Source organism: Leucoraja erinacea, chromosome 5 (assembly GCF_028641065.1).
Source record: "Leucoraja erinacea ecotype New England chromosome 5, Leri_hhj_1, whole genome shotgun sequence".
Lineage (NCBI taxonomy): Eukaryota > Metazoa > Chordata > Chondrichthyes > Rajiformes > Rajidae > Leucoraja > Leucoraja erinaceus.
Genome location: NC_073381.1, coordinates 95,357,251 through 95,370,832, shown reverse-complemented (window position 1 = coordinate 95,370,832; position 13,582 = coordinate 95,357,251). Strand labels below are relative to the sequence as shown.

The window sequence follows — 13,582 nt, the reverse complement described above, 5'->3', positions numbered from 1 at the left end:
CTAGTTGGCTACTTGTGTGGCTTTTTCAGTAGAAGAACAGTAGAAATACAAGCAGGAGAAGGCTATACACCCCCTCAAGCCTGACAACCATTTTGATTCCCCCAAGGCCCCAAAATGAAGCCACTTTAAATACACATAGAAAACATATACAATAGGTGCAGGAGTAGGCCATTCGGCCCTTCGAGCCTGCACCGCCATTCAATGTGATCATGGCTGATCATCCAACTCAGTATCCCATCCCTGCCTTCTCTCCATACCCCCTGATCCATTTAGCCACAAGGGCCACATCTAACTCCCTCTTAAATATGAGCCAATGAGCCAATATACTCTTACACAACCAAGCACAGTCCTCTGGGATGGAGAATGTCAAAAACTCACAATACTCTGTTAAGAATAGTCTCATAATAGTGCCAAAAAATACTGATATAGTTTACCCTATAGGACATGAAGTGCGGCTGCTAGAATGGGGAGAAATCAGATTTAAGGTGCTGTGCGTATCATCAGCATGAAATGGCAGCACAAATTCTTTCCACCTTCAATCTTTATAGATCTCCACAAGCATGCAAATTAACAATTCAGTACGCATTAATTAAAATATTGTGATTCTTACACAAATTTTAGTCATGTGATAAATACTATATTTTTCGAGTGGCCTTTCCAAAAGAATCTCTTCTCGATCTTTCATGGAACTTTTAATGTTATTGCTACTTTGAAGTTCTGCCCTCCAATAATTTAGCATTCACAATTTCTAGCAAAACTGGTGCATTCATTATAATGGTCATCATAATAAAATTTAAATACTCTACAAAGATGTTGCCAGGACTAGAGGGACAGAGCTATAGGGAGAGGTTGAGTAGGCTTGGACTCTATTCCATGGAGCGCAGGAGGATGAGGGGTGATCATATAGAGGTGTATAAAACCATGAGAGGAATAGATCGAGTAGATGCACAGAGTCTCTGCCCAGAGTAGGTGAATCAAGGACCAGAGGTCATAGGTTTAAGGTGAAGGTAGATCATAAGTGATAGGAGAAGAATTAGGGCATTTGGCCCATCAAGTCTACTCCGCCGTCCTGGGCTAAGAACATTGGACAATCACTGAGAAAGCTCATCAGTTCCTCAAAGTTTATAGAGATACACCATCAAATACTCTTATCGAACTTCTACAGCTGTATGATGGAGATCATCAAGACTGATTGCATCACGCCTTGGTTTGGTAACTCAAAAGCTCAAGAATGAGAAGGCTTCAGAAAGTGGTGGACATTGCCTGGTCCATCACAGGTATTGAGCTCCCACCAATGAAGGGGCATACAGGAAGCACTGCCTCAAAATGGCAGTTAATGGCAAGGACCACGCACCATCCTGGCCAAGCTTGCACCCGGATGCTACCATCAGGAAGAAGGTATAAGAGCCTGAGAGCCATGACCATTAGGTTTAAGAACCGCTATTGCCATCAACCATCAGGCCCATGAACCACACTACACAAACCTATCCACAACAAAACCTCAGTATGGTTGTACTAAGGAGTTTGTTCTAGGTTACATAACGTACATTGGCCTGTACTATTATGGTCTAGTAGTCTTGTATTACTGATAATTTATTGTATTATTGCTTATCTATTTGGTGTGCTGTTGCGTTAATGTGACTGTAAAGCTGTAGTAACAATTTAATTGTTCCATTAGATCATAAGTGATAGTAGAATTAAGGCATTCGGCCCATCAAGTCTACTCCGTCATTCAATAATGGCTGATCTATCTCTCTCTCCTAACCCAATTCTCCTGCCTTCTCTCCGTAACCCATACTAATCAATAATCTATCTATCTCTGCCTTAAATATATCCACTGCCCGCCTCCACAGCCTTCTGTGACAAAGAATTCCACATGTTCACCACCCTCTGACTAAAGAAATTCCTCATCATCTCCTGCCTAAAAGAACGTCCTTTAATTCTGAGGCAATGACCTCTCCCAGTGGAAACATCCTCTCCACATCCATTCTATCCAAGCCTTTCACTATTCTTTACGTTTCAATGAGATCCCCCCTCATTTGCTAATCTTCGGGAGTATAGGCCCAGTGCCGTCAAACGCTTATTGTATGTTAACCTACTCATTCCTGAAATAATTCTTGTAAATCTCCTCTGGCCCCTCTCCAGATCAAGCACATCCTTCCACAGATATGGTGTCCAAAATTGCTCACATTATTCCGAATGCGGCCTGACCAGTGCCTTACAGAGAGAGCATTATAGAGCCTTTCTCTACACTAACTGCCTCTTCACCTATTTTCATATCACCTGCAAACTTGGCCACAAAGCCTTCAATCTCCTCATCCAAATCATTAATATACAACGTGAAGAGTAGCGGCCCCAGCACCGACCCCTGCGGAACTCCGCTAGTCACTGGCAGCCAACCAGAAAAAAGCCCCCTTTATTGCCACTCTTTGCCAACTGAAGAGCTTATTTCTGTGCTGGGTAACTCTATTACATTACTTTAGAAATAAACATAGAAACATAGAAAATAGGTGCAGGAGTAGGCCATTCGGCCCTTCGAGCCTGCACCGCCATTCAATATGATCATGGCTGATCATCCAACTCAGTATCCTGTTCCTGCCTTCTCTACATACCCCCTGATCCCTTTAGCCACAAGGGCCATATCTAACTCCCTCTTAAATATAGCCAATGAACTGGCCGCAACTACCTTCTGCGGCAGAGAATTCCAGAGATTCACCACTCTGTGTGAAAAAAGTTTTCCTCATCTCAGTCCTAAAAGATTTCCCCTTTATCCTTAAACTGTGACCCCTTGTTCTGGACTTCCCCAACATCGGGAACAATCTTCCTGCATCTAGCCTGTCCAACCCCTTAAGAATTTTGTACGTTTCTATAAGATCCCCCCTCAACCTTCTAAATTCTAGCGAGTACTGACATATAATGGGGATTCTACTTCATAGACTATAATAATGAGACACTTATTTTTGTTGTCATATGCACTACCAGGCAGGATCAGACACTATATTTTTGCTACCTGGCTTTTAACTTGGAATGCCCAAAATTTTCCTTGTTGATCACAAACAATTCAGCAAAAACAAATATTGCATCAATCATTTCCCACTCTTTAAGACAAAGTAAATCTATCGGCAAACCTGGATGGTGTGTGAATCACTGGCTTGTCCGAGGATTTCTAGTAGCGCTGGATCTGAGACGAAAAAGAATCTAGGAAATAGCAACCTCTTCTTTTCTAAATATCTGCCAAAATATTAATGATGGAATTTGAAAGAAGATTTTGGAACGCAACTTTTAACGTTTACTAATTTTTCTACTTTAATAATCAACAAATTCGAAGTATTTCACAGGCAAATGAAAAACAAGCAAGAATTATAGATGGGGTCATTGGCAACTGGTGAGGCCAATTAGACACAAAAATGGACATCTTTGCAGAGGGGGAGAGGGGGCTATGGGTGGCAAAAGAGTATAAAAGTTTATAAACAAAGGTTTATGAGCCGTCCTCATCAAAAAAGAAGAAATGCCAAAGTCACCAGGAAAGTAATGAGATTCTGGAAAGGGTAAAAAAGTTAAAAACGAGATAGTGGGACATTTCTCTAATTTAAGCCACCTGTCTAAATATCCTCTTTTAGTGAGAGAAAAGAGAGTGGCAATGTGGATATCTCGCTCCATCTCCAAATCTATTTATTTACTCATTCACTGTTGAAGATTTAGGTGCACTGGCAAGACAGCCTTTGATTGTATATCCCTCAGCGCACAAACTAAATGGCTTGAGGCCATTTAACAAGGATGTTAAGAGCAAAGATACTAGAGGAGCCTTTGGTTAAGAGCTGCCATTACTGAAGAGCTGCCCAAAGGCCCACCAGATCTATGTTAATCCTCAAGGACCTTGCTTCCAAGATGGCGCCCGACTGTTGTGTTTCGGCTGTTGTACATAACTGAAGCCTTGCACCAAGACTTTATTAACTATTAACTACATAGCAAATATGACCACACTTGCACGTCTCTCTAATTCTAAGGGAACCAGGCGAGGAGGGTTACTGTAAAACTAGTGGGCGTAACTACTAAAGCATGGCTCATAACATGAGTGACACTGACCTACACCACCCCAGGCAACTATTTGCATGCTAGCCACAGAAGCACAAGAATCACATATCACAATCGCTCCACACTCTTAAACTTCTATTCATACACCAACATTTCTTACTTTAACTATGATCTTCTTTACTGCTCTTAGATCTTTCATTGGACTTTGCTGGCTTTATCTTGCACTAAACGTTATTCCCTTTTCATGTTTCTATACTGTAAATGGCTCGATTGTAACCATGCATTATCTTTTTGCTGACTGGTTAGCGCGCAACAAAAGCTTTTCACTGTACCTCGGTACACGCGGCAATAAACTAAACTGAATTGAACTGAAAGTATTTATCTGTACCAATCCCTTTAGTTGAATTATGTAATTGCTTCCTTTGCTATGGTGATTGAAGTGGCCATCTAAATCTATATTACTAAAAGTCTTGACCGGTTTTGGCGAACTGTGCTGCGATTTCCGAGAGACCGGCGCCACCTACGGCCTTTATTTTTGGCCACCTCGCTCAGAACCCCCCTCCGCCGCATGTGTGCTGAGGATTTTTCCAGTCGATGAAAAATGACATAGATATTAATGATTTTACAAAATACCCCATTCTCTCTGCTGCCCCTGCTGGCGGCATGGGGATGGACAATAAAACCAGGAAGTGGTGTGCCTCAATTAGTCTGCAAGCTGGAGGAAGGCAGAGAGTCACGTTTCTCTGAGCTGTGGATAACACTGAACACATGTTCACACAACTGTGAGTAAGTACCCTTAATGTGGTTTGAAAATGAAAATATAGTTAAAGTAAAAAAGCACTGCCTGCAAATGGTTTGGGTTGAAATAAAAAGGCACTCTCCCCCCCCCCCCCCCCCTCTCTCTCTCCCCTCCTCTCCCCCTTCTCCTCTCCCCCTCTCCTCTCCCCCTCCTCTCCTCTCCCCCCCTCCTCTCCTCTCCCCCCTCTCCTCCCCTCTCTCTCCCCTCTTTTTCTCCCCCCTCCTCCATCCCCTCCCCCACCGTCCTCCCTCCCCTAAACCCCCCTCCCCTCCACACCCTACCCCTTCCCTCCACCCCCCTTCCCCTCCCTGCTCCCCACCTCTCCCCCTCCCCTCACCTCACCCCCCCTCACAGCACACCCCCTCACCCTCCTCTCTCCCCCTCTCCTCCCCCCCTCTCTCTCTTCTCCCCCTCTCCTCTTCCCCTCCTCTCCTCTTCCCCCCTCTCCTCTTCCCCCCCTCTCCTCTTCTCCCCTCTCCTCTCTCCCCCCCCCTCTCCTCTCCCCCCTCCTCTTCCCCCCCTCCTCTTCCCCCCCTCTCCTCAACCCCCTCCTCTCCTCTCCCCCCCCTCTCTTTCTCCCACTCCTCCCCTCCATCCCCTCCCCCACCGTCCCTCCACACACACCCCCACCCCCCTTTCCTCCACCCTTCCTGCTCCCCACCTCTCCCCCCCCCCCCTCACCTGTTCCCCTCCCCATCACCTCTCCCCTTCCCCTCTCCCCCCCCCCCCTCCAGCACCACCCCAGCACCCCTCTCCCCCCTCACACTTTCACCCTCTCTCTCCTCCCCCCTCCACCCCCTTTCCCCTCTCACCCACCCTCCCTCTTCTCCTCCTCGACACCCCCCTCTCCCTCTTGCCCATCTCTCTGTGTCTCTGCCCCTTCTCTCTGTGCCCTCACTCTCTACGCCCCCCTCCCCCAGATGTGACTGCAAGTTGGGGGCTATGCGTCAGTAGATAGGGTGGTTATGGGGTAAAAGGAGCAAATTAATAATATTAATATAATATCAAGGGGGATAATTAGCCTGAGTGCGGGGCGGGGGGGAGGGGATAGTTAGTGTGTGTGACGCTGCATGCCACCTCCCCCCCACAACCGCACGTTGGGGGAACAGACCCAACGGGTCTGCACTTGGCCTAGTATTTCCTAAATGTTGTGTCTGTCCCTACCTCCACCATCCTCCTTCCTCCTAATCTGAGGAAGGACATTCTTGCCATAGAGGGAGTACAGAGAAGGTTCACCAGACTGATTCCTGGAATGTCAGGACTTTCATATGAAGAAAGACTGGATAGATTTGGCTTGTACTCGCTAGAATTTAGAAGATTGAGTGGGGATCTTATCGAAACTTACAAAATTCTTAAGGGGTTGGACAGGCTAGATGCAGGAAGAATGTTCCCGATGTTGAGGAAGTCCAGAACAAGGGGTCACAGTTCAAGGATAAGGGGGAAATCTTTTTGGACCGAGATGAGAAAAAAAAAATTCACACAGAGAGTGGTGAATCTCTGGAATTCTCTGCCACAGAAGGTAGTTGAGGCCAGTTCATTGGCTATATTTAACAGGGAGTTAGATATGGCCCTTGTGGCTAAAGGGATCAGGGGGTATGGGGAGAAGGAAGGTACAGAATACTGAGTTGGATGATCAGCCATATAACATATAACCATATAACAATTACAGCACGGAAACAGGCCATCTCGACCCTTCTAGTCCGTGCCGAACACATAATCTCCCCTAGTCCCATATACCTGCGCTCAGACCATAACCCTCCATTCCCTTCCCATCCATATAACTATCCAATTTATTTTTAAATGATAAAAACGAACCTGCCTCCACCACCTTCACTGGAAGCTCATTCCACACAGCTACCACTCTATGAGTAAAGAAGTTCCCCCTCATGTTACCCCTAAACTTCAGTCCCTTAATTCTCATGTCATGTCCCCTTGTTTGAATCTTCCCTACTCTCAGTGGGAAAAGCTTTTCCACGTCATGATCATATTGAATGACGGTGCAGGTTCGAAGGGCCGAATGGCCTACTCCTGCACCTATTTTCTATGTTTCTATGTTTCTATCCCCCACAAGCATTCCAGATTCTAACCATTCTCTGGGTGAAAAAGATCCTCTTAGCTATTCTCCTCTAAGCCTCTTGCTCCTTACCCTAATAGCCCTGTCCCACGGTACGAGTTCATTCCAAGGGCTCTCCCGAGTTTTTAAAAAATCAAACTCGTGGTAAGCACGGAGCATGAACATAGTGGGTACGTCGGAGCTCGGGGACGTCTCTTAGCGGCTCGTAACGCTAACAGCAGGTACTCGGGAAGACTCACTAACGGCAGGTAAGCACGTGAAGGGTCGTGAAGATTTTTCAACGTTGAAAAATGTCCATGAGTGCCCTGAGTACCGACGAGTGGCCTTTACCGAAATCTCCGAGTTCGAATCAGGGCAAACTCGGGAGAGCTCTTGGAATGAACTTGTACCGTGGGACAGGGCTTTAACCCGATGCCTTCTAGTTTAACACTTATGTTGAGGGAAAGGTTTTCCTACCATCTCCTACTTCCACTCTAAGAAAAGCATGCTGCATAGCTTGTGATTCTATGAGTAAGTATTAAAGAAAATGTTTTACCCTGTTAGTGATTTCTGACACACCTCCAGTTGCTCTTGTAAGTGCGGCAGGAGCTGTCCCATAATGTCATCTCCGACACAGCAATGGACCACTGCTGGAATTTCATGGGCTCGCTGCATAATTTTTATCCAAGATTTATCAACATTTTGAAAACGTTTTGCTTCCTTCAAAGACAAAAGCACTCGCGTCATCAAAGCAAGATTTTGAAATTGAAGAGTTAAATTCACAATGTCAAATTGTTACTTGTACTGGGAATATGCCGCTCAGGAAACTGAGGCTGTTGACTACCTTTACCACCAACACATCATGTAGGTTTATGTATCCTCAGCTCTCTTTGCTGGTCAACAATCAGCTCCTTGTTCGCTAATATCAAGAGCAAGATTGTTGTTCTGACATCATTCAATCGATTGATCTCCCTACCTCGTCGTTACATGCTATTTGTCCAACAACAGTGGTATATTTGGCAAATGTTTAAATGATACTATAGCTGTATCTGGCTACACAAACCATGGGTAGAGAGAGGGTTAATCGCCTGATTGAGGACACGGCTTCAAGTGTCTCTGTCCGGGTAGTTAGCTAGGAGGAAGGTGCTGTTGACATTTCTTACTGATTGAGATTTAGTTTAAAGATACAGCGCGGAAACAGATCCTTCGGCCCACCGGGTCTGCGACGACCAGCGATCCCCGCACATTACCAGTACCCTACACCCACTTGGAACATTTTTTACATTTACCAAGCCAATTAACCTACAAACCTGCATGTCTTTGGAGTGTGGGAGGAAACCGAAGATTTCGGAGAAAACCCACGCAGGTCACGGGGAGAACGTACAAACTCCATACAGACAGCGCCCGTAGTCAGGATCGAACCTGGGTCTCAGGCGCTACATTTGCTGTAATGTAGCAACTATATAACCATATAACAATTACAGCACGGAAACAGGCCATCTCGACCCTTCTAGTCCGTGCCGAACACGTATTCTCCCCTAGTCCCATATACCTGCGCTCAGACCATAACCCTCCATTCCTTTCCCGCCCATATAACTATCCAATTTATTTTTAAATGATAAAAACGAACCTGCCTCCACCACCTTCACTGGAAGCTCATTCCACACAGCCACCACTCTCTGAGTAAAGAGGTTCCCCCTCATGTTACCCCTAAACTTCTGTCCCTTAATTCTCAAGTCATGTCCCCTTGTTTGAATCTTCCCTACTCTCAGTGGGAAAAGCTTGTCCACATCAACTCTGTCTATCCCTCTCATCATTTTAAAGACCTCTATCAAGTCCCCCCTTAACCTTCTGCGCTCCAAAGAATAAAAAACTAACTTGTTCAACCTTTCTCTGTAACTTAGTTGCTGAAACCCAGGCAACATTCTAGTAAATCTCCTCTGTACTCTCTCTATTTTGTTGACATCCTTCCTATAAATAGGCGACCAAAATTGTACACCATATTCCAGAATTGGCCTCACCAAGGCCTTGTACAATTTTAACATTACATCCCAACTTCTATACTCAATGCTCTGATTTATAAAGGCCAGCACACCAAAAGCTTTCTTTACCACCCTATCTATATGAGATTCTACTTTCAGGGAACTGTGCACAGTTATTCCTAGATCCCTCTGTCACTGTGCTATCGCTGCGCCACCGTGACCTCCCAAAGTTGAATGTCAATGTAACTTCAACAACTGAATATGCCAGCCCATCACTCCTGCGTCTCATACAAACGTAGTGGTAGACATTCCGCTAACCATGAAAAGCTTGGTGTTAAACATAGATACATTGAACTGCACTCATTTTGCTCTGTGTGGGGAAAAAAAGGTTATGAATAGTAGAGTTGTAAAGGAAAAGCTCCACTTACGTGGTACTAAGATTCGCTTATAAACATGTTATATTGGAATATTCATGAATGATCGAGAGGAATTATGTGTTGTCATAATGTGTTTCAAAAATTATTGATCTGATATTTTAAGAGAAATGTTTTAATGTAAGTAATGTGCCCCTGACAACATTGGATCTTGGTCTCTGAGGCCGATATCAGAAGATCCTTTACAAGGGTGAACCCTAGGAAAACATCTGGTCTGCTGGTGTATCTGGCTGCATTGTTAAAACATGCACAGATCAACTGGCTGGAGTTTTTGTGGACATCTTCAACTTCTCACTACTACAAACGGAGGTTTCCACCTGCTCTGAAAGAACATCCATAATATCGAAGAAGAGCAAGGTGACATGCCTCAATGACTACCAACCGGTGGCACTCATATTCATTGTGATGATGTGGTTTCAAAGGTTGGTTAGGAGAAGACACGGAGAACACATGATGGATAAGATGAGACAGTGTGAGGCTTGCAGGATGAGGGAGACAAGGGACACGGATGGTGCCTCTGGCTGCTACAACTGTGGCAAGTGTGTCCAGGTTCAGCTCCTGAAGGACTGTGTTGGGGCACTGGAGATGCAGCTGGGTGACCTCAGGGCCATCCGGGAAAACAAGAGTTTCCTGGACAGGACCTACAGTGAGGTAGTCACACCGAGGATACGGGAAGAATGAAGGTGTGTGACGGAGAGAAAGGGTGGTAAACATAGAGTGCAGGAGACCCAGTTGGCTGTGCCTAATGAAAACAAGTACGCCCTCTTGGGAGCTGTCTGGGGAGACAATGTTCCAGTCCGAGCAGTGGACACGTCGGTGGCTCCAATCCTAGAGATGGGACTCGACCGGCGAGACCGACATCGGGCTGAGCCCTAGTGGTGGGTGACTGCATTGTCCGAGGAGCGGATAGGAGATTCTGTGGCAGCAGACGAGATGCGAGGATGGTCTGTTGCCTCCCAGGTGCCAGGGTTCAGGATGTCATGAGCCGAATTCGGATCATCCTCGAGAGGGAAGGTGAACAGCCAGTAGTAGTTGTGCACGTGGGCACAAACGACATCGGGAAGAAGAGGAAGGAGGTTCTCCAATAGAGTTCAGAGAGTTGAGAAGTAGACTGAAATGCCGGACTTCTAGGGTGGTTATCTCTGGATTGCTTCCAGTACCTCGTGCTAGTGAGGACAGGAACTGGGAGATAAGGGATCTGAATGTGTGGCTGAGGGGCTGGAGCAGGGAGCAAGGATTTAGATTTATAGACCACTGGGATCTCTTCTGGGGTAGGGGTGACCTGTACAAAATGGAGTTAAAGGGGAAGTGAGTATAGGAAAAGTTACAAAAGACTCCCAAATTAGTGGGAAGGAATAGTGTGAGAGGAGAGGTGTTATAGTGCTGTATATGAATGCGCGAAGTATAAGAAATAAAGTGGACGAGCTTGAGGCTGAGTTAGAAACTGGCAAGTATGATGTTGTGGGAATTACTGAGACATGGCTGTAAGAGGGCCAGGGCTGGGAACTGAATATTCAAGGGTATACCTCCTATTGAAAAGACAGACAGGTGGGCAGAGGAGGTGGGGTTGCCCTGTTGGTGTGGAATGAAATTCAGTCCCTTGCAAGGGGTGACATTGAAACAGGAGATGTGGAGTCAGTATGGATAGAACTAAGGAATTGTAAGGGTAAAAAGACCCTAATGGGATTAATCTACAGGCCCCCAAACAGTAGCCTGGACATAGGGTGCAAGTTGAATCAGGAGTTAACATGTTATGGGAGATTTCAACATGCAGGTAGACTGGGCAAATCAGGTTGGTACTGGACCCCAAGAAAGGGACTTTGTGGAGTGCCTCCGTGATGGATTCTTAGAGCAGATTGTATTGGAGCTTACCAGGGAGAAGGCAATTCTGGATTTAGTGTTATAAAATTAACCGGATTTGATAAAGGAACTTGAGGTAAAGGAGCCATTAGGAGGTAGTGACCATAATATGGTCACGTTTAATCTACAATTGGAGAGGGAGAAGGGTAAATCAGAGGTGTCGGTGTTAGTTGAATTAAGAGGACTATGAAGCCATGAGGGAGGAATGAAATAACTAACCTGTAAAGCAGATGCTGGGCCTGGAAGTTACAAATTGGGAGCAGTGGACAATAGAACATGCACAATTTGAATGTTACATGTTACAGTTGGGTGTGTGGTGTTGCACTTTGCACCCTATATGTACGGATTCAATGGTGTGGGCACCATTCTGGTCACCCCATTGCAGGGTGGATGCTGCGGCTTTGGAGAGGGTGCAGAAGACGTTTACCAGAATGCTGTCAGTATTAGAGATTACTAGCTATAAGGAAAGGTTGCAAAACGTTGGATTGTTTTCTCTGGGGAATATCGGAAGCTGTGCGGAGACCTGTTAAAAGTAGTTTGGTTTTAGTTGGAAACAGGCCCTTCTACCTACCGATTCCTTGCTGACCATGATCACGCGTGCTCTAGTTCTATTCTAATTTACAGAACCCAAATAATTACATACCTGACAACTTTGAAATGTGTGGGGGAAACCAGAGCTCCCGGACAAACCCACGTGGTCATAGGGAGAAGGTACAAACTCCATACAGACCCGAAGGCAGCAGAATCTATTTCTATTCTGAAAAGTGTGGTGATGGAGGTGGAGTCATGGAGGAATGGATATAGTCTCTGGGATCGTATACTCTATGCAGGCCTAGCAGAGTCGTTTGCCAACCTGCTTCATTCAAACTATGGGTTAAAAGGTAGAAAGAAAAGGTGATGAAATTCTTGATAAAGGGTGGACTGCATGCTGTGAAACATCAAAGATGGCATCTTCTACAATTTTGTAGGAGTGCGGCATATAGAAGGGCCAAGTTTGCATTGGATATCTTGTTTACAACTTGGTTTGAGGATTAATTAATCACTGTGTTGGTACCTTATTAACTCGCAGAAAATATATTTTCCCATATTAAACATTATTAAAGTTAAATAGGGCGGCACGAAGGCACTGCGGTGGAGTTGCTGCCTTACAGTGCTTGCAGTGCCCATGACCCGGGTTCGATCCTGAACAAGGGCGCTGTCTGTACAGAGTTTGTACGTTCTCCCCGTGACCTGCGTGGGTTTTCTCCGAGATCTTCGGTTTCCTCCCACACTCCAAAGACGTACAGGTTTGTAGGTTAATTAGCTTGGTATCAGTGTAAATTGTAAATAGAGTGTGTGTAGGATGGTGTTAATGTATGGGGATTGCTGGTTGGTGGATCAAAGGGCCTGTTTCCATGCTGTATCTCTGAACTAAACTAAACTAAATGATGATGTTTGATTGTCCTTTCTCATACAGGTTTTAAGCCCCATGACATTACAGTCACAGCTCACAAATGTTTACTCACTGAAATGCACTCCATTTGCATATGCTGTGCCCCATCTGATATGGCTCAGTAAATGAAGAAAACCCCCTGAGTCATGCCTCTGATTGGGGACATGGCCTCTTCAGTCCAAATGCGCAAATGGCAACTTGCCCAATGCCCATTTCTCTCTTCCTCCTAATGTTCCAAATGCCTCTTGTCTTGCTGGGTACTCTCTCTTACTCAACATTTCAAAAGGGGTGGAAGATTGCAACCTTCACGTGGTCCGCCCTGTTTCGACTAATGCAATCAACTCGACGTGTACAAATGGAAGATCAAATGGAACAAGTTGTCCAACAACTTTAGGCTGTGCACGCCACACGAAAGAAGAAGAAAAACATTTCAAAAGAGATCTCAACTGAGCACTGTTGACTTCACCAAAAGCATTACAAAGCTCTTTCAACAAGTATGGTCCACCAAAGATACACCAAAAGGGGGCCACGGTGGCGCAGCGATAGAGTTACTGGAAACATCAGGTTCAATCCTGACTACGGGTGCTGTCTGTACGGAGTTTGTACGTTCTCCCTGTGATCGCATGGGTTTTCTCCGAGATCTTCGGTTTTGCTCACACACTCCAAAAGACGTACAGGTTTGTTGGCTTGGTATAAGTGAAAATTGTCCCTAGTGTATGTATGATAGTATTAGTGTGTGGGGATCTCTGGTCAGTGCGGACTCGGGGGGCCGAAGGGCCCGTTTCCACGCTGTATCTCTAACCTAAACTAAAACTAAAAAGTACTTTCAAATAAGGGCAACATCAAGAAAACTTGTTTTGCATACTAGCCTAACAAATTAGATGTGGAGGTGTTGACTGGGGTTATTAAAGAAGAAGTAGATAATTATTTGAAAGACCACCGAATTAAGGACTGTGGGAAATGTGCACACAAGAAGAGATGGGTTAA

General features: G+C 45.4%; 1 protein-coding gene across 1 annotated transcript in view; it reads right to left on the bottom strand.

Annotated features, from left to right (window-relative positions):
* The window catches only part of LOC129697689 (dynein axonemal heavy chain 8-like), a 474,747-nt gene that overhangs the window by 247,675 nt on the left and 213,490 nt on the right, over nucleotides 1-13,582 (bottom strand). Inside the window, exons 39-40 of the mRNA XM_055636398.1 lie at nucleotides 7,444-7,607; nucleotides 3,129-3,231 (exon numbers count right to left, since the gene is read on the bottom strand). Of these exons, the coding sequence (XP_055492373.1) occupies nucleotides 3,129-3,231; nucleotides 7,444-7,607 (267 nt within the window). The remainder of the gene's footprint in view (nucleotides 1-3,128; nucleotides 3,232-7,443; nucleotides 7,608-13,582) is intronic.